The sequence below is a fragment of the Meriones unguiculatus genome, chromosome 21, assembly GCF_030254825.1.
Source record: "Meriones unguiculatus strain TT.TT164.6M chromosome 21, Bangor_MerUng_6.1, whole genome shotgun sequence".
Lineage (NCBI taxonomy): Eukaryota > Metazoa > Chordata > Mammalia > Rodentia > Muridae > Meriones > Meriones unguiculatus.
This window is the reverse complement of record NC_083368.1, coordinates 29,596,501-29,616,909: the sequence shown is the minus strand read 5'-3', so window position 1 is coordinate 29,616,909 and position 20,409 is coordinate 29,596,501. Positions and strand designations below refer to the sequence as shown.

At 40.8% G+C, this 20,409-nt stretch overlaps 1 protein-coding gene across 23 annotated transcripts in view; it reads right to left on the bottom strand.

The window, feature by feature from the left end:
- Window positions 1-20,409, bottom strand: part of Adam22 (ADAM metallopeptidase domain 22) — a 229,000-nt gene that overhangs the window by 64,861 nt on the left and 143,730 nt on the right. For all 23 annotated transcript variants that reach the window (XM_060373788.1, XM_060373789.1, XM_060373791.1 and 20 more), the window contains exons 6-14: window positions 15,968-16,031; window positions 14,286-14,355; window positions 9,357-9,427; window positions 6,400-6,474; window positions 4,645-4,716; window positions 3,728-3,894; window positions 2,346-2,430; window positions 1,202-1,292; window positions 191-242 (exon numbers count right to left, since the gene is read on the bottom strand). In XM_060373788.1, coding sequence (XP_060229771.1) covers window positions 191-242; window positions 1,202-1,292; window positions 2,346-2,430; window positions 3,728-3,894; window positions 4,645-4,716; window positions 6,400-6,474; window positions 9,357-9,427; window positions 14,286-14,355; window positions 15,968-16,031 — 747 coding nt within the window. The remainder of the gene's footprint in view (window positions 1-190; window positions 243-1,201; window positions 1,293-2,345; window positions 2,431-3,727; window positions 3,895-4,644; window positions 4,717-6,399; window positions 6,475-9,356; window positions 9,428-14,285; window positions 14,356-15,967; window positions 16,032-20,409) is intronic.

Here is a 20,409-nt window from a genome sequence, read left to right as displayed (position 1 = left end):
ACTTCAGGTGGAATTTTTGTTGTTGCTGTTGTTTCGTTTTGTTTTAAACGAAAGGTTATTTTGAAAAATATTTCATACGCAGGGCCGTCGAGAGTACTTCTGTCTGACTTTTCTCACAGATGCCTGTGGTGCAGTTCCACGCACTAAGTTATTGAGAGTGACACTCTCAGGTAGAGCTGAAGTGACTCACCCGGTGTCTCCCATGATGCACCCGGACCACGTGTCCTCACATCTACACTCACCTAGGAGAAAACACACACAGGTTACAAAGGGCACACAGCTGCACTCAAGTTCCTTTTCTCCCATCTTAGTGTCCAAAATGGCTTCTAGAGGCCACTTTCTAATACTACTTAAGCTAAAAGCTTCGGCTGCAATGTCTAAGAACAAGATGAACTTTGAGCGCATGGGGGGACATATCCATTGCCCCAGTGCTTCACAGGTGGTAAGAATTTTTTTTAAAAAAAACACGCACTTAAAATAGCTACATGAGAGACAATCAGATACCAGTGAGGCACTGAAAGGTTAATGGCACCTCAATAAGAGCCCCAGCTTCACCAGCTCTCAAGGGAAATACTGCAGTGCCTTCCCACTTCTTAAATTCCTCTGGGCCCAGGCGGCTGGTAAGTTCTCAGCATCAGGCTGTGTGGCTTGGAAAAACAAACTCTGCAGCAGGGCATTTGATCACCCGAGAAAGAACGGTTTTCCATGAGAGGTCATTCTACGACAGGTACCCATATTTAACACTTCTTGCGAAAACAGTTACACAAACACCCTTACAATGGAATTGTCGCCCCAAGCACACAGTATTAGACCATCCATAGAGAAGTAACTTGACCTATTTTGGAAATGTTTTCCTTTATGGATGCTAAGGCTAGGGTAGTTTAGTTACTTTGCATACTCCTAGGCCCTTCAAATTCTAAAATGAGCTGAGCTTTCTTTGTCTCTTTTCGGGTGAAATCCAGCTTTGATTTCATTATCACATGGATTCACTGTTCATTATATATGGAGAGGTTTCACATATAATGTAAATATTCTTTTTATTACTTTTGAAAGCAACATTTTGTCCCTGGTTTCCACATCTTGATCTACCTCCTATAATCCTGATCAAGCAACTGAATTAAAAACAATCTGATGCTTCAAAATATTTAACTGATTTTCTATCTTAATAAATACAGCTAAATCCCACAAGACCAAAACTTACCACTCGCTAACTTCCTCTTGTCTGAGATTATACCAATATTGTGGGCTAATGACTGAGCAAGAGTAACTGCCATTAAATCGGTTTTTCCAAACTGAAAAACAAAGCCAAAAGATAAGTAAATCAACATTGCTTTCCATTGAAGATAGGCTAATGAAAATAGTACAGAACAACTGAAAATGAGCCACTTCTAAGAATTTTTTTTTTCCTTCTGTGTGTGATGTTTTTGAGACAGGACCTCTCTATGTTGCTTAGGCTGGCCCCTAACTCATGGTGATCCACCTGCCTCAGCCTCTTTGTTGCTGAGATTGTAGGCATGCACTACCATGCCCTCAACATTTTCTTTAGCACAGTCTAAGCATCCTGTAGGCAAGATTGAACGTGAGCTTAGGATGAAGTAGTAGCAAACACGTCTATATGTGATAAAGTCCTAGAAGTACGAATCACAGAAGCATTGGCCTCATGGTTTGGAAACTAAAATGGAATTCTGAACCCAGGTTTCACCTGAACACTCATGAGAAACTTAATAACTGTACAGCAATAAGTCAGTCTTCTGAATAACACATGATAAAACTAAATGTGTCTGGAACTCATTTTCTTCCCAAGTGGAACAGAAAGCAGCTTTAGCAAACAAACATGAGCCAGAAAGTAAGGATAGTCTGTGGCCAATCGAATCTTTAATTTTCAGTTTGTGGCCTTCCTGAGATTGAAGCAGTGTCCTTTACATTGTTTCCAATAAGATTAGTGTGTGAGGAGTAAATCCTTCTCCATGGAAGCTCTTCTCTGCCTTTTTATTCTCCCCAAACTTGTCAAATGCTAATGAAAGGAGAAAACTTTCAATTGATTTTTCAGGGATTACTCAAATCTGAACAATCCTCATTCAATGATGTCAACACTTGGGCTTTATTCTTATCAGATCCTCTCCGTATGAACTGCTTCTTCTGGAAATTATTCTATACAGACTATGAGCACGATCACCAAGTATGAAATTTTATTATTCCCTATTTTATTGTGTGGGCACACAGAGAAACCATACCGATGCTTAAGAAAGCAATCTAGCATCTGGAGACTGTGGGACTACTGCACAATTATTTCTGAAGTATTGGGGGAAACATTTTCGGCCGTCATACCACAGATGTACACCTACTTCATTCACGCCTCCTCCTCTCAGCAGCGAGCAAATCCCACCAATATAAGCTGCCCCGCTCCGGCTACTCTCAAATTGACTGCCCCTTTTAGAAAAGGAAATGAAAATGCTTACTGCTCACAGTTCAAACATCCGAGCCCCTTTCACAGTTAATTTATTTTCTAATTTATTTTCTCAACACATAGCATACATTCCCAAGGTAAGAAAGGAATGTGAAAATTATGGACACTCACGATCAAAGGGAAAAGTGTCTGAGGGTTGCTTCCCCAGATAATCAATCAATGCCTTATGTGGAAATATATCTATTAAAATCTATTGCTGCTAATGATACTCTTGAGAATACAAAAATCACTTTTGTAGTGGTTTATCCCAAAATAAGTAACTTAATTATAATTAATGATAAAATAGAAGACATTCCTACAATAAAAATACAACAATAAAATAATCACTCTATACTCCTTGAAAGTATAAAATCCAGCATAGACAGAGGCTGAGCAAACCTTTCAGCTTAAAGGAGACTAAAAAGACGATAAGTGAACACACGGTTCAGTACTGTGGTAGATGCTGAAAGAGAAAAGCGTAGCTATAGAATAGCATTAAGACAACTGATGAAGTCTGAACAGACTGTGCATTATGAGAGTGTCACATGGTGTTGCTATTGTTTTTAATGATTTACTGGGTAATTACTTTTAAAAGGCTACACCAAACAAGTCAAGTATGTGGTACTAAGCACAAAGTGACTGTCTCCAATTTACACCAGAAAAAAGAAATGAGAGAAGAAAAAAAAAAATGCAAGTGTTGAGTTTGGGTGAAGCACACAGGCAATTTCCTCATGGAGTTCTGGAAACTTCTCTCTAAATTTGAAATTAGATAAAAATTAAAACTAACACCTCAAATGCATCTTTCACATCTAATCTCATCTGTCCTCAATAGCTTTGATTTTAGATAAAAAGGTCTTAACATATTTTGCTGTTATATCAATATGTGAATTACTAAAAGAAAAGAACACAAGAGTGAGAAAAAAGTAGAAAATAAATTCTAGAAACGTAGCTCTTTCCTCAGAACCAGATAGAACGGTGACACTTAAAAATGGCAGTTTTAAAGAATCTAATGAATCGCTAAAATTCTCTGTATGAGTGTGACGGTACATTTACTCAGTAAATGCTCTGATTAAGCACTTGGGAATAATGCGATAGACATGCAATAATCACTCGGTCAGTTAGATCTCAGGAAAATTTCAAACAATCTGCAATTCGAAACTTGTTCTGAATACACAGCCACATCACATCACATCACAGTTGTGCTATGGTAGGAGGACATGTTTCAGGCAGCAGTAAGACAGCGCTCAGGGTGGAAGAGAAGGCGTGGAAGAAGCTACGTACGAGAAAAGATGAACGGCGTCACTCTTCTCCTTGATGAAATCCCTCCTGTATTTCATAAATTCACGGAGGGTGACCAGTGGGTTTTCAGATATGGCAAACTTGTTGTCAGCAGCCCAGGTCTCCATGGCAACCAATACTATCCTAGTCTTAAGTTGGTCTTTATAGATCTAGGACATTAACAAAATGAACATGTCGGCTACACACGCAGTAAAATCCGTTTACGAAGCACTATAAAGCTCCTTTCGTGGAAATGCCTTTTTTTTCTTTAATTAAAAAGGCATTACTGTTTTTAAAGGAGATCATTAATTTTCTAACTTGAATGAACTTCCCATAAGGAACATAGAATTGAATCATTTACCAAGGAAAACCCAACAAATTAAGCAAATTTTAGGCACAGGTGGGGTTTTCTTTTAACAAATATTTATGCTCAATTCAAGGCTTTCCCCACGTCCATTTTTGACACTCTGATAAGTAACTTATGAAATCTTGAGTTTCTCTAACAAAAAGGCACAACAATAAACATTCTCTCAGGAAGTGACTGCAACACAACCTGTGTGGTATGGAGGGAAACGCAGACAGGTGAATTATTTTGGAGGCAGCTCGGCCATGCTGCTGGGCATTTCTGAAAAGGCTTACTTCTTGAGCTACCTCTGTATTGATTTCTGAGTGTACACTGTGAGTATCCCTGCTGAAGCTCTGTCTCCCTTTTACAGTGTGAAACACACGAGAAGAAATGCAAGCATATCTTTGGCCAGAGCACTCTCCTAAACAGACAGATTGAATCAGCAGAGTCACTGGCAAGGTCACCCTGGTCTTTGAGGTCACTCTGGCTAAAGTGTAACTTGGAGGAATGTGAATATCGTCATTGACCTCCTACGAGCAGCAAGGGGTAATGCTGACCCGGGGTCGGTACTCACCATATCCGCCATGTTCACCACAGACTTGGCATAGGTGTTTGTATGTACAACCGAAAGGCGATGCTTTTTAAACTGAAAGCAACAGACAACAGTGAAGGGTGTTCAAAGTCACCAGGAAAGGATCATCGTAGGATAGAAAATAAAATATCAGAAAAATTCCTAAGGCTTTCTGTCTAGAGCCTTGTTCTTTATCTACTATAACCTGAAGTGGGGACTGTAGATGAAGATGAGTTTACTTCATCTGTGAGATGAGGTTCGAAAAGTTCTACAGCGAGGGGCTGGAATGCAGCTTCTGATAGGTGTGTGTGGGCATGTGAGGCTCACATTCAATCCTATCACACCCAACCCATCCACATGACAGCTGCTATGGACCATGTGACATGCAAAGTGAGATAGACAAGCGCCAGTGTGGCTACACGCAGAGAAGACTGTACAGTTCTACGTGGCTCTGGAGCGAGAGGAAACCCTAAGGGACACGACAAGCAGACGGCTCCGAGTAAGTGTGGGTCACATGTCTGGTTCGCTTGGCCTCGGTGGTATTCTAAAAGTCAGGATTTATCACATAAAAGCCAATTTCAGTCTTTTGAAAGTGGCCCTCACAGGGCTAGCACTGAGGAGAAGATGCGGATAAGGCCTGCGCCCAGGCTCCCGGAAGCAAACTCTCCTCTGGGCTCCTGGGAAAACTCCTAGTGAAATACATTGGGTCAGGGAGGCGGGGAGGGACCTGGAAACAGGCTAGTTGAAAAAGAAGGGGATTAGCAGGACTGGGGTTGGACAAATGGGGGAGATATCAGAATGGGAGGTGGCTGGTATAATCAAAATACACTACAAATGCATACGAAAGTGTCATAACAAGCTCAGTATTATGTACAGGTACTATATAGCAATATCTTTAAAAAGAAATACTTTTGGACCCTCACAAATAATTGCTAGTTACTTCCACCGAAGCATGTTTTCTATTTATAAGCCGTCCTTGGTCAAAAATAAATACATTTGGTTGGGCTTCCTTTTCTCTAAGCTCCATTCCTCAGGGTGTGACTGCTTGCCGGGTGTGACTTCTGTCTGGGTAGCACATCGGCAGTTGCCAATGCTCTTGTTTGCCTTGGGTAAACTCTAATAAAATTGTCCTTAAGCGCTAATAAAATTCAGCTTCCAAAAGTGGTGTGTGTGTGTGTGTGTGTGTGTGCACATGTGTATGTATGAGTTTGTGTGTGTGCACTGTGTGCATGGATATGCGTGTATGCGTGTTTTATGTGTATGTGTGTGTTTTATGTGTATATGTATGCATCTGTGTGTTTGGTATGTATGTGTAAATGTGTGTTTTTGTGTGTACTTGTGTGCTTGTATGTGTCAGTGTGTGTATATGTATGTGTGAGTGTGTACGTGTAAGAGTGTGTATGTATGTTTGTGTCTGTGTTTGTATGTGTGTGTATTTGGTGTGTGTATGTAAGTGTGAATGTGCATGTGTATATGTGTGTATATATATGTGTGTGAATGTGTGTATGTTTATGAGTTTCTATATGCATGTGTATGGATGTGTGTGAGTGTGAGAGTGTGTGTGTGCATGTATGTGTATCTGTGTATGTGTTTGTAAGTGTATATATGCATGTATGTGTGTATATGTGTGTGTGTGTAGTTACACAAATGACTTTTCTAAGTTACTGCTTGATGAGGTTTTCACTTCTTCTAAATGTACTTTTTACACAACACCAAGGAGCAAGTAAAGATATTAAGAAATGGGGAGGCAAGTCTTACCATGAGGTGATCATTCACAATCATTAATTCAATATATTTGGTTTCCTCCTCTACGTTACGAGGAAATCGAAGAAGCTGTAACACAGTGAATGAAAAAGACTAAGTTTCTAAACTTAGCTGTAAAAGCCTGGAAGAAATCAACGAAATAAAATTCCCCTTTTTACTTCAGCATTATGTTTTTAAACTCTCATTAATTTTCTTAGGTTTTGAATAAATAAAAAATGTGTGTGGCTTGGAAAAAAAATCTATGAAGAATAAAAGAACAAGGATAAAATTGTTCTCTCGCATCCATTCCCTTCTTTCACGAGGGTACAGCAAATTGCCAGTTTTTTTTCCAAAGTGTTACACAAATATAATTAATTATGAATGCATGCTTCATACAACTATGCACTTCACACTTGCTCCATCCAAACACTTTTTGTCTAACAATGGCATGGAAGGTGACACTGGCCGAGCACCGTGCCCATGTTAGGTCGGCTCCAACGGCACTTCTGAAAGCGATGGGACTGGTTCTTTTCTCAGGAGTCTCCACATCCAGAAGAGGCCTGTCCCTTTCCCCTGGGGTGGTTCACAGGATCCCCTCAGGCTACAGGGTGTGGCCAGCATAGCACTGAGGCTCCCACACAGTCCTGGGGTATCTTTAGCTGCCACAGCTCTCTGCTCCAAACTTCTCTGCACTTTCAAAAACACGACCAATCAATACTATGGGCAAAAGCTACCAGGGTAGCCGTCCCCTCCGCCCGTCTATCACGCAGTCATTAACCAGATGTGTGAAATTGACTTTTCTTTTATGTCATGGCTCAATAGACTTTCTTTTCAGTAAATCTTGTTTACTTGCCCAAGGACTATTTCTGTGATAGGGGCACACCATCAAATCAAGCCAGAATCAATAGACGAATGTTTGAGTGCTGCATTAAACAAACTAAAAATACACTGCCTCATAGATTTTTGTCTCTTTCTAAATGTATTCTCTAGTCTTAAAAAAAAAAAAGAAAAGAAAAAGAAAAACCCTTACAATATTAATTTCAAAGAGAATGATGGACTATATTTTTGTACTTAAAAAACCTAAACAGAAACACTAAACTGCACCCAATAACAAGAACCGTTAAAAGAAAAAGAAAGGTCCCAGCAGGACATGCTCTCCCTTCCTCCCTGCTCACAATGAGCTTACTAGTTAATCTAGCAGACTTTCCAATCAGTCCCAGCGTATTTCTCAGTGCCTGGGACTTTCACGTGAACCATACGGCATCGCTTGAACTCAATTTCCTGGATAAAAAAAAAAAAAAAAAAAAGCCAAGAGTTCTCCCTCTTAGCATAGGACAAGATGTTGAGACGCTTGTAAAGAATTTCAAGACACAGGCTAGGAAGAAATTCCCCCTAGTCTGTTGACTCAGGATTCTTATAATAAGCAGCGTTTGTAAATTAAGTCTTCATGGAAACTATTTTTACCTTAATTTTAACTCAAGATACCCAGGTGTCTGTATCTAACCGACATATTTTAAGCTTAGGTGGTGGCCTGCGGACCATGCTGGCTTTTGAGGGGTGCTTCAGAGAATATGTGTGGCTAGAGACACCTCTGAGACCAGACTCTGAAGATCAGAATCCCAGCCCTTGCCTAAGCTGTGTGCATCCTGTCCTCAGTGTACAGGGATCATAACAGCACCTTCTTAATAAGGATATCATGAGGAGCAAATGTGTTCATTTCTGTCAAATTCTTCAGTTGAGCAGTTAAAATTCTTATAAAATGGCCACGCACACACCATGTTTTCAACAAAAATTGACAACTGTAATTCACATTTTTAAAAAACCTGTCTAAAAATGCATTCTGTTTTACCAGGCATGGAAGCCTATTCCTGTAATCCCAGCACTAGAGAGACCAGGGCTGGATGAATACTGTGAATCTTAAGTCACTATGGGCTACAGAGTTAAGACTCTGTCAAAAAAAACATAAAAGAAAAACAAAACAGCCCCTGTTTTATGTAAAGGCAGTGGCAGCGTGGACCTTCATAACAGTTAGTCGGGAGGCTGAGGCAGAAGGAGCAGGAGTTCTACAATGGCCTGTAGAGCAAGGGCGAGTCCATACTGGACATCTTCTAAAAGAGTTGCATATGTAGCCCAGTGGCAGAACACTGGCGTGGCCTGTGAGCATTGCTAGGTGCCATCCTGGTAGATCAGATGCTGATATGTGTATGAGGAGCAGGCACACGCATAGTGAATATCAACCCCACCCTCTATAAAATGCATTCCCCACACAGCCTTCAACAGACTCACGCTAACGCCCATCTATTTCCTTCCTCAGGCGTCTCCTATGCCACGTTCACACGTATGTTCCTGCAAACCGACATTACCATCATTATGGTGGGTTGACTCTGACAGCCAGACCTTTATTCCAAGCCACTTGTCAGTTACGTGACACAGGGCAAGTGATCTTCAGATGTGAACGCCATGTGAGCAAACAGTACCTATGGTTTAAGGTATCTTAGGACAGCTGCTATTACTGCCATGTCCAACTGAACAGTGCTACAGCCATGGTCTCATTTGTATACTAACATCCAAGGCAGCTCAAGTGAAAAAAGAGAATTTTGTGGCTTCAAAAATTGTCAGGAATAGGAAAAAAAAAAAAAAAGAAAGAAAGAAAAGAAAACCCATGACGTAGTTTGTACTTCATATCTGAGCAAGGGGAAAAAAACCTCACTTCAAGCAGAGCCCTCACAACTCACAAAAATGAGGAACCCATGGTCCTCCATCTTCCAGGCACTACATGTAAAAGAATGCATCCCATTGTTGCCTTCATGCATCTGTCACCTGTTCTGTTTACCCCCCCACACACACACAAGTGGCTACACGAGTTCTTAGCCCCCCACAGACACTGAATGTAGAGTCAAATGATCACCAGTTGCCAAGCCAAGTTGTTCACCAAGTTGTAAACACCGTGGCTTACACCTGCAAACACATACCTGTCGTTTACTCCGCTTTAGTTTTGGCTTCAAAATAAATTTTGGGGGAGTGATATTTACTCGCTGAAATTCTACAAGGAAATGAAAACACACAGTGTATATTTCCAGACATATTTAGTAGCATGAAAATTTTTCATTACTCTTCTTTCTACTTAATGCGTACATGAAATATTAAATAATCCCCTTCCATTAACCATAAATAAAGATCTAGTTGGTAAATACAATACACAAAAGCTCAGACACACCTGTCCTAACTCATGTCATATTTTTCATAGTCATCCTATGAATAGCAACACATTTTTTTATTAAAAAGATGCTAAATAACCAACCTGATTGTCACTTCCATCGCTAACCTTCTCTAGAGGCAGCAAAATAAAGAGGAAAAAATGGAAGCAGATACAAAACACTCTTAACACGACCTATTAGGAAGATAATACGGACAACAAAAGTCTGACACAATTGTGTCCAATTCATAGACACACCTTTGAGCCCGAGGAAAAAATTTATCTAAGGCCTTGATTTCTTGTTCAGGCCAATGGGACAATCTTAGTCTTTTTAAATTTCAGGAAAGAACCACACACAAACTATTCATGTGTATAGATTCATCTCTGGATTCCAGGTTAGTTGTGAGGGAGGACTTTCTACAAAGTAATGCAACTAGGGAAAAAAAATCATTCTGAGTGAGGTAACCCAGACCCAGAAAGACAAACATGGTATGTACTCACTTATAAGTGGATATTAGCTGTTAAGTGGGTGGTCCCACACACATGAGTATACCAGCAGCCCAAACTGAACTTGCTATGTTATTATTTGAAAAAAAAAAAAAAAAAAAAAAAAAAAAACAGCTGGGAGAGAGTGAGGAGGAAGGAGGGTAGATCTGGGAGGAGTCGGGGAGGATTAGAAAAAATTGTGATCAAAATATATACATGTATGAAATTCTTGAAGAATTAATAAAAAAAAACAATTTTAGAAACACTAATACCAAATAGGTAACTTTAGGACAATAAATATTGTCAGTAAGAAAGAGTCATAAAAGGATCAGTTCACCAAAAAGACATAATAACACTTCTCACCCCTGAGTGAGCTCAGACATGAATCCCCTCCTATTAGAGCCGTCAGAGGAAGTCACAGCTCCAGCTGACAGTTATACTACAAAAATCAGTGATGGACACTCAGCTAAGCCCCATGCAGCCACTTGACTCTCAGAAACCACGAGATAATAAACACCCATCCACATAAACCTCTGTGCTAAAAATGGCCAACACAAACAGAAATCATAAATATCTTACTTATTTTAATCTTTTGTAATTCAGTAAATCTGGAAGAAGCTGATTTTGTTCTGCCTGGTGCTAGAGATTAAACAGAGCCTCATGTAAACAAACAACAATGAATCCCAAATATATGACAAAATGTGCTATGCTATCCCCATGGACCAGGAAAGTCACTACAAACCTGTCTGCTTTTCCAGTTAACCTAAACATTCAATATCATCTAGTAAAAATCTAAGAGGAATTGTGAAAACTGAAAAGTTGGTTCTAAAACTTGTATGAAAATGCAAAGAATATAGAAAAGCTTCATTAGTTAAAAAAAAAGGACAAAACTGAAGGATGTATGGTATCTGATTCCAAAATACACTCTAAAGCCACAGTAAGCAAAATAGTAGACCCCAGTGGCTAACAAATAGAGTCAAAGGAAGAGACTCATTTGAATACTTTATGACAACTCAAATAACTCAGTGTTAAGACATCTGACAAAGGCCCTTTAACCAGACTATGTAATCATTGGGTTTTTTTTTTTTAACATTTGGCTAAGATCAAGTGCTGACTACGTAAATCCTTCTACAGTGCAACAACTGAAAGAGAAAAATATGACTGATGACTACATATCACTATAAATCACCAGTCAAAAAACTATCCAATGAAAGCACAATGACATAGCACCATGCATACTAAAATGGCTAACGTCCACAAACACCACAGATACCTCAGTATATGGTACTCAAGTTTTTGAGCAATTACTGTTGCCACATGGTGCTGATGTGAGAGTAGAATGATGTAACAACTTTGAAGAAACCATTCAACAACTTCTCATCAAACAATGTTTTCAAACACTAAACATAATACACGGTTCTATATGCTTGCAGTCCTACGAAAGGAAAGACTAGTCAATAGGAGAATTAGGCAGAAAAGAGACGCCGAACTCTTGGATCAATAAAATTGGCATCTCCTAGGGACACTCTGGAAATGTAAGGTCTCAGAACTGACCCTAAAGACACTGAATTTAAAGCCCTGGGATAAGGCCAGCAATGTGTGGCTGGCAGCATGCCAGGTATTTGGTAAGAGGCTGAAGTTTGATGACACTGATCCCAAGCTACATATAAACCTTCCTAGGCCATCCTTAGGTATTTACTAGAAGAAATAAAAACAAGAAAGAAAGAAAGAAAGAAAGAAAGAAAGAAAGAAAGAAAGAGAGAGAGAGAGAGAGAGAGAGAGAGAAAGAAAGAAATGAGACAAGGAGGGAAAGAAAAGACTTATACAAAAATGTTCATAGTTGTTTATTAATAACAGTCTCAAACTGGGAAAACTTGAGTGTCCAGCAGCATAATTAATAAGAATTGTACTGCACTTATACCACAGAATACATTCAATAATAAAATCAATAAATGACTGCTACTATTGATGACATAAACCCCACAGGCATTTGCCAAGCCAAAGAAACCAAATGTAATACGTGGTTCTTTATGTCCGAAGCCCTACAAAAGGCAGAACTAGCCAATAGGAAAAACAGGCAGAAAAGAGATTGCTGAAGTAGGAGGCAAGGAGTGGGAACTGACAAGAAGCGTGTCAGTAATAAAAACATTATAGCTCCTCAGGGGACACGTGGAGCCCAGTGTCACAGACAGTACTCGTGTTCTGTGCACACCACTCTCTAAAGCGTCAACCCATCCACTGAAAACAATATCTGCTTTCTTCAAGACTTGTCCTAAGGAGCATCTGTCCTAAGAGACGTGTCATAGAAAATAAGAGGTTCAAAAAGTCAAACAAGTTGGCCAATATCTGAATACGTTATGTCTATCTCTAGCAAATACACAACGCCAGGCAAAATTTATGCGGGTGGAGGTGGTGGTGCTCCAGAACCCTGGTCAATTTTATTCAAGCTAAAGTTTAGAGAAAAAAAATATTTCTGACTCTTTCTTTCTTTGTTCTACTTTGACATGGCAAATTATAAGTAATCCTCAAAAACATTGCCAGTCTTAAAATTGTCAGTGGCAACCTCTGATTAAAAAACTAGAAATGGGCTGAGCACAGCAGTTCACAGCCACAACCCAGCACGGAGGAGGCCAGGATAGGAGGCCCAATGCAAGTGTGAAGCCAGGGTGTGCTACAAAGTTAAAACCTGTCAGAAAAGACAACAAAGGAGAGTGCCAAGTCACTTCCACAATTGTTTTTGAAAAAGGACCCTGAACAGAGCTAAAAGAAAAATTGTAAAGTTACATCGGACCATTCCTATACCAGAGTCTTTGGTAGGGAATCTTCATTACTTTAAATATTAATCAATGCTGATTGCTTCCAGTAAGAACTTTTAAACTGTAGCCTTATTCTCACATATCCATTCATGATTTATTTTGTTCCAGTAACTGGCATTACAAAAAGCTTCATAAAGTTGGCGAAAGGACAGTATGAACCTTTGTAAAGTAAGAGCGTATAGTGTTTACCAACAGACTTTTCTATGCAATGGATTCTCTTTTTAAAATCTACTATTTTGTGTGTGTGTCATGGCTGGCTGGGGGCATGTATGAGCCACACCTCACATGCACTCATTGGACAACTTTGTTGAGTCAGTTCTCTCCAGCTTTCACATGGATTCTGCGGACAGAAGTCGGAGCACTAGGCTTGTATAGTATGTGCCACCAGCTGCTGAGCAATATCACTGGCCTCCAAGACAGTGGAGATCACACAAGATCTTCCATCCCTTCACCAAAGTAGAAAGTGTTAGTTTTGCTCTAGGGGAACTGCAGGAGGCCAATGAGTTACAACCTTATTCTAGAGAGGAAGGTGCATTACAATTTAGCATCCGCTTCATTTTCTAACAAGATGATATAGACTATTAACTGCTTTTCTAGCAACGGCACTGAATTTGCTCTTAGGCTGGCCATTTTCTCATGTTTTCTTGTGAGTCTCATAGCAATCTTTCATAACGCTTGTCCATTAGTAGCTAGCTGTGGGACCCTGGAAGAGGCAAACGAGCTGAACCCCTATTTTTCATCTACAAAACAACAACAACAAAAGGTATTTACATTACCATACAAAGCTGTTGCAAAAGCCAAGGTAATTAAAAGAAGCAAAAGACAAATGTCACTTGCATAATCAGTGTCTCACAGACATGGGGTCCCAGCACCAAGGACAGCTCTGCATGTCACATGACATGTAGCCATCCCTGTCCCACATTTACAGCGATTAAGTTAGAAACACAAATAAGAGGAAAATATGTGCCAACTTAACAGAAATCACACACTTATAGAAGATGTTAAACTACAATAGCTTGCTTAAAATGCTAGAGCAAAAGGAGAGATGGAGAAAGGAACACATGGGACATGATTCATGCCTGCGTTCACAAACCCCTCATTTCACCACAAGGATGGATTTCCACATCGTTTACCATTTTTACTCTACGATTATTTCTCTCTTAATCCCTTACATTGAGTCTTAATTTCTTAAGTGTTCCTTCTGTGTGCTTAAGCCGTATCTTTCTAAACTCCTCAACTGTAAACAAGAAGCCAGTCTGCATTCTATTCTTTCCTTTGGTGCAATTGACAGTCCCTCTAAAGCGTCCCGAGAAATTGTCAGTTATTGCTTAGCTTATATATTGGATCTAGTAACTGAACTACTGAGTTGTAATTTTTAAAAATTCCCAATATGAATACGGTACCAGATGGAAGGTCATCCAAGGGAAATTCAAACAGTCTGGATTTGTAGACCGAGTGAAAACGAGACTCCTCCTGAAATAGCGCAAAGGGGAGAGATTAAGCACAAGTAAAGCAGGCATCTTTGGCTTCAGGCAATCATAGCTGGAGAGCTGTAGCTGGACTACAACTTCTCCAGGTTTTTGAGAGGCCTTGAGCTACTGCACAGCCCCACACTTCACTGCATTCTTCTAGCACTTCAGGCACCAATTACAACCAAAATACCTTACTGGCAGAGGAGCCAAAGAGGCAGTAATGGAATCTAAATGATGGACCTACTTCCCCCCAGGGAATGTGAGACATCTAGGAAAATGGGTTAATGACTGGCTCCTTTTCATGGATCCCTGCCCCTCCTTTAAGAGCCAAACAGCTTAGATAGGCAGTGACTGCAGAGCTATACATTGTCCTGGTGTCTGCCATCAAAGCGACAGATACAAGCGATGCCTAAACTGTCCATATCCCGACATAGACAGTTCTAGAAAGTAAGAGAAAAACACAACACTTTTTCTTCTATGCAAAATTATTACACATTCAAATGATTTCATCTGGTTGCATCCGACTTCTAAAAAAATTAGAATGTCATAGGATGTAAGCTATATATAACCTCTAAAATGTCAGGGCCATGCACAGTGATAGGACCACCTTAGTAGGTACACAAGTCAGAGTTTTAAACAGGGAGCAGAACAATGTGTATTCCTGGAAATCACCTCCTCTGAAAATGTTTGACTAATGTTGCATGAAACAAGGAAGTTCATTTGTATACGCAAAGCAAGAATTAAAAACTATACTGTTTCCCTGTGGTCTATTATGGATATGGTCTTAGCCGAAGGCTAACAAGGATAATTACAACCCCAATGTTAACTCAGTTCTTTCCTAATATGTAGCAAATAAATGTATCAACTCCTGGAAGGAGAAAGCTTCACTGGCATGGAGCCTTGAAAGCAACATGCAAAGTAGAAAAGCGTGGAACCGAGAAAAAAAAGGGGGGGGGGGCAAAAAATGCATCTGTGGGCTTTTATCTGCTGTTGACTGAATGTCTGTATCACACCCCAGACTCACAGCAACCTGTTAGGTCATGTCACTGTGCGTGGAGAGAGGGCCAAGGAGGAAATAAGTGTTAAATGGAGCTGGGAGGATGGCGCCCTGATCCAACCCGGCTGATGTCCTCATATGGCGAGAAAGAGATGGATCACAAAAACCTCTCTACCAAGTAAAAACACACACAGCAAGAAAGCAACCACCTGACCCCCAAGGAGAAAGCCCACAGGACACCGACCCTACTGGCATCTCAGTTTTTAATGTCACAGCCTGCAGAACTGGGAGAAAATACTGTTTGCTGCAGAAGCCACAGTCTGTGATGTTTGGTGGAGTTGTCTATAAAGTAAGGCACATCACGCGACAGAGAGAACTGGTGGTTGCAGAACACATGCCAGGGGAAGCATTCCAATAAAAGACAGGAAGGGCAAGAAAAATTAAATACTAAAAACCCTGTGCTTAATTGGTTTAACAGTGTGTGTGTGTGTGTGTGTGTGTGTGTGTGTGTGTGTGTGTGCAGCCCTGGCCCTAACAATATAAAAGTATAAGGAGTTAAGAAGAATAAAGGTCTCCACATCAATGCTGACATCTGCCTGGCAAGCAGAGCACTTACCTGGGAGGTCTCATTTTCTTCTGGCTCAATGAGATATGTGTGGTTCCCATCATAGAACATCCCACTGCCAAGTACAAGAAAATAGTTAGACATAGCTATCAAGTCTCATCCACAGCAAGATCATTTTACGGTCAGCAGCACAGGAATAGTTACCTTCAGTGTCTATTTCCCAGACCTACCAATCATTACCAGGTACATGCCACATTGTACAGGCATACACCACACACACACACACACACACACACACACACACACCACACTTCAGCGAGGCAAAGTTTCCCAAAGGCGGATGCTCCTATCTTGAACTCCGTGCTCAAAGATTTCATTTTTTAGCTGTTTTCCATTGTTCTTCTAACACTGAATACTAAGACTTACTATATGAAGGCTACTGTAGAGTATCTTTCAGAGCGTAGGCCTTGAAAAAGCTTCCTCAGATTTCTAGGCTGGGACTCTGGCAGCCATATTTAAAACAAGTCCCACACCGGAGTGGCAGCATATTCCTTTAATCCTAGTATGCTCTCTTAACTCTGCCTCAATTTTTTTTTATTTATTATTTATTACAATTTATTCACTTTGTATTCTGGTGTAGCCCCCTCCCTCATCGCCTCCCAGTCCCACCCTTCCTCCCTCCCTCTTCTCCTCCCATGCCCCTCCCCTAGTCCACTGATAGGGGAGGTCCTCCTCATCTGATGTTAGCCTATCAGGTCTCATCAGGACTTCTGCCTCAAAAATTAAAACAAGTCTCAGATGCTGGAAGTGGTGACCTAAACTTTCAATCCCAAGAACTTACAACTGGTGGCAAGAAGGTCACAGGTGCAAGGCTGACCTGGGAAAATCCCTGAGCTCCTGTCCCAAAATCTTATGTTAAAAAGAACAGCAGGTAAGGATACAGCTGGGTGTTTGAGCATTTGCCTAACATACACACCTGTCCAGTCGTGGGAAAAACTGCAACAAAGCCCACGAGGACCACTAACACCTAGATGATACCAATGACACAGGCTGCCTGAGATTCCACCGAGAACGGCCTCCTACCACACACCTGGAAGGTCCTTGGTAATTCAGCAACTTGCCCTGAACTAGATCTTTCCACATCCATATGGGGGAGGAGCGGCGACCTTCTTCACTGTATAGAAAAGAGACTGAAGAAACCTCCCTAGATTCCATAACCCATATAAAGGCGGCAAGAAGCAATGCAGTCTGGGTACACTAACCGGTCATCAGACATCCCCTTCATTTATTCACTCAGTAGAAACTGACATAGTGCCAATGATGCATCACTGCAGACGTGGTATGTAAACAGAACAAACCGACTTCCTGTCCTCATTTTGGGAGTAATAAAAAATAAAACACATGATAAAGGAGGAGATGTAAGTTAGGCGAACATGAGTTTCATGGTGGAACTCAAGCAGGTTAAAGTTAAGAACTGTCTCTGGGAGACAGTGTGGGATGGCTGAGAGAGAAGGCTGCTGCCGCCTCCTAGGAGTTCAGGACACAAGCACGACCACCTACCTACACTGGTACAGAGGGCATTTCCGACGCTGTCAGGTAAGAAAAGCCTTGGCATGATCCAGGAACAGTAGGAGGGCAACAGGGTGGGAGGAGAGTATGCAGGGGACAGAGTAATAGAAACAAGCTGTCAGAGGCACGGGGGACATAGCAGGCTGTCTCTTCTGAGTGCTGATGACACCGCCATACAGGCTTCTAAACAGACGAAATGCCTTCTCCCTGTTTTGCTTTATTGTTTGGTTATTGAGACAGAATGTCAACCTTTCCCCAAGGTCAGCTCTAAATTAACAGCGATCTTTCTGCCTCTGCCTCCCAAGTGCTAGAATTGCAGGCATGAGCCCCCATCTTGGTTATCCCCCATCTTAAAACAATTACCCCAGCTACTGTGTTATAATTCTCTTTAGAACAGCAAGGCCAAAGGCAGGGATTACTAGGAGGGGATTACTATAACAATCCAAGAGAAAGAAGAGAGTGGTAATGGCAGAAGTGGTGAGAACTGGCCAAATTCTAGAGAGGTATGTGAGAGTTGTGTGTGTGAGAGCATGCGTGTGTGCATGCATATGTGTGTGTGTGTGTGTGTGTGTGTCTGTGTGTGTGTCTGTGTCTGTGTCTCTGTATATTTGTGTGTGTGTGTGTGTGTGTGTCTGTGTCTGGTGTATGTGCTTGCATGAGTGTATTTCTTCTTGCTGTTGAGGACTGAACTCAGCACATGTTATATCACTGAGCCACATGCTCAGCCTAGATATATTTTGAAAATAGGACCAAAAAGATTTGTTCAGAAGCTTGACGTGGACTTTGCCAGAAAAACATCAACAAGAGCTCCAAGGTTTTGACCTGATCGTTGTAAAGACAGCATTGACATTAAAGCAAATAACAACAGCTGCGAAGAAACGTGGTGGGCAGCCCCAGCAGACAGAGGGCAGGAAAGAGGGCACAAATCAAAAGTGGCTTGTCACCTTTTATGCTGGGGTGCTTATCTGCTATTTAGAAATCCTATGAAGGGAGTGCCTTAGTTACTGTTCTATTGCCATGAGGAGACACCATGACCAAGGCAACTTATAGAAGACAGCATTTCATCAGGGGCTTGGTTACAGTGTCAGGGAGTTTGTCCATGATCATCACGGCAGGAAGCATGACAACAGCTGGGCATGGTGCTGGAGAAGTAGTTGAGAGCTACCTCCTGATCCTCAGGCAGCAGGTAGAGAGAGAAAGAGACTGGGCACCAAAGCCCACCCAAGTGGCACACCTCTTCCAACAAGGCCACACCTAATCCTTCCCAAAAAGTTCCACTAGCTAGGGGCTAACCGTGCAAATATATGAGCTTATGGGCGCCGTTCTCATACCCAAAACACACATATGTGTTTGAAGTACATGTGGTTTCATCTCCCATTCAAAAAGCTCCTGACACCACTCTGGTTAAAACACAGTGTTTCTATTGAAATCAGGGGCCTCGTGCTGCAACAATACTAGCCAGTAACATCCAGGCACCTAAGGGTAGCAGAGCTGTGATCCTCCAAGTTAACTTTCCAGCTCATGGTAAAAATGCTCACATGATAGCCAAAGAGTTAGACACAGAACACTTTTTGTCTCTCATTAACTATGTTATAAGATATATTAGTTTCCCTGAGTTGTAACTACAATGGTTTCCAGGGCTGCTTTTATGTAAATTCTTTCATTCCTGCTGGAACATCTTCTGCATGTTTTAAATTCTCATATACCAACTGGAATAGCCATGCTCACATAAATGTATTTTCTGAGTTTGGATGACACTAAATTCAGAATTTAAAGATAAACAGTTGTAGTCAATAATACACTATAATATGATACATGAAATACACACACACGTAAGGGGAGACTACCCTCTAAACAGACCAAATAGAACAGACATTATTCTATTCCTTCTAATAAGTTGCCAGATCCACCCAGAATATAACAATTAACATTTGTCAAAGTTCACATGGTAAGCAGATTATTTTGTTAAAATACAATAGCATTATTGTTAAAATAAAAGTTATTTTGTTAAAATAAAAGTGTTACTCCCTATTATAGTTTTATGAGCTTGGCACAAACCAAGACCTAATCACAGTTCTGCATTAGTTCCTGCCTCCTGGTCCCTGCCTTGAGTTCCTGCCCTTTAAGATGGATGGATAGATATCCATCTTAAGATGAATGAACAGACCTAGAACCCCTGCACAGATGTAGCCCATGGCAGCTCAGTATCCAAGGGCAATCTCTAGTAAGGGGAACAGGGCTATCTCTGACATGAAATCAGTGGCTGGCTCTTTGATAACCTTCCCCAGAGGGAGGACCAGCCTTACCAGGGCCACAGAGAAAGAAAATGAAGCTAATCCTGATGAAACCTGATAGTCTAGGGTCAGATGGAAGGGGAGGAGGACCTCCCCTATCAGTGAACTTGGAGAGGGGCATGGGAGGAGATGAGAGAGGGAGGGTAAGGTTGGGAGGGAATGAGGGAGAGGGCTACAGCTGGAATATAAAGTGAATAAGCTGTAATTAATATTAAAAAAACTAATAGAAAAAGGTGAATGAACAGCCTTTAAGATAAAATGAACCCTTTCCCCCTCAAGTTGCTTTTGGTCAGTATTTATAGAAAGCAAACTGGAATAATGTCCAATGGGAAAAACCAAGTTTTTTTCTTCACTGATTTTAAACACATGTTGCACAAGAAAGCATCATTAAGTAGAAAGGTTATAAAATTATCTTCACTTAGAAAATTCTGATTCCTCATAACAACATGTTGTCACTAACTAAATAATAATAATAACAATAATAATAAACCAGCTGTTCCATTTACTTTAAGGATTGATGCCTTTACCTTATAACATAAATTCTATATATGGTAAAGTTGTAACAATTAAGTCCTGTAGCTAGAACCAAGTCATTATGAAACAGCTTGACTAAATTTTTATAAGGCTGAA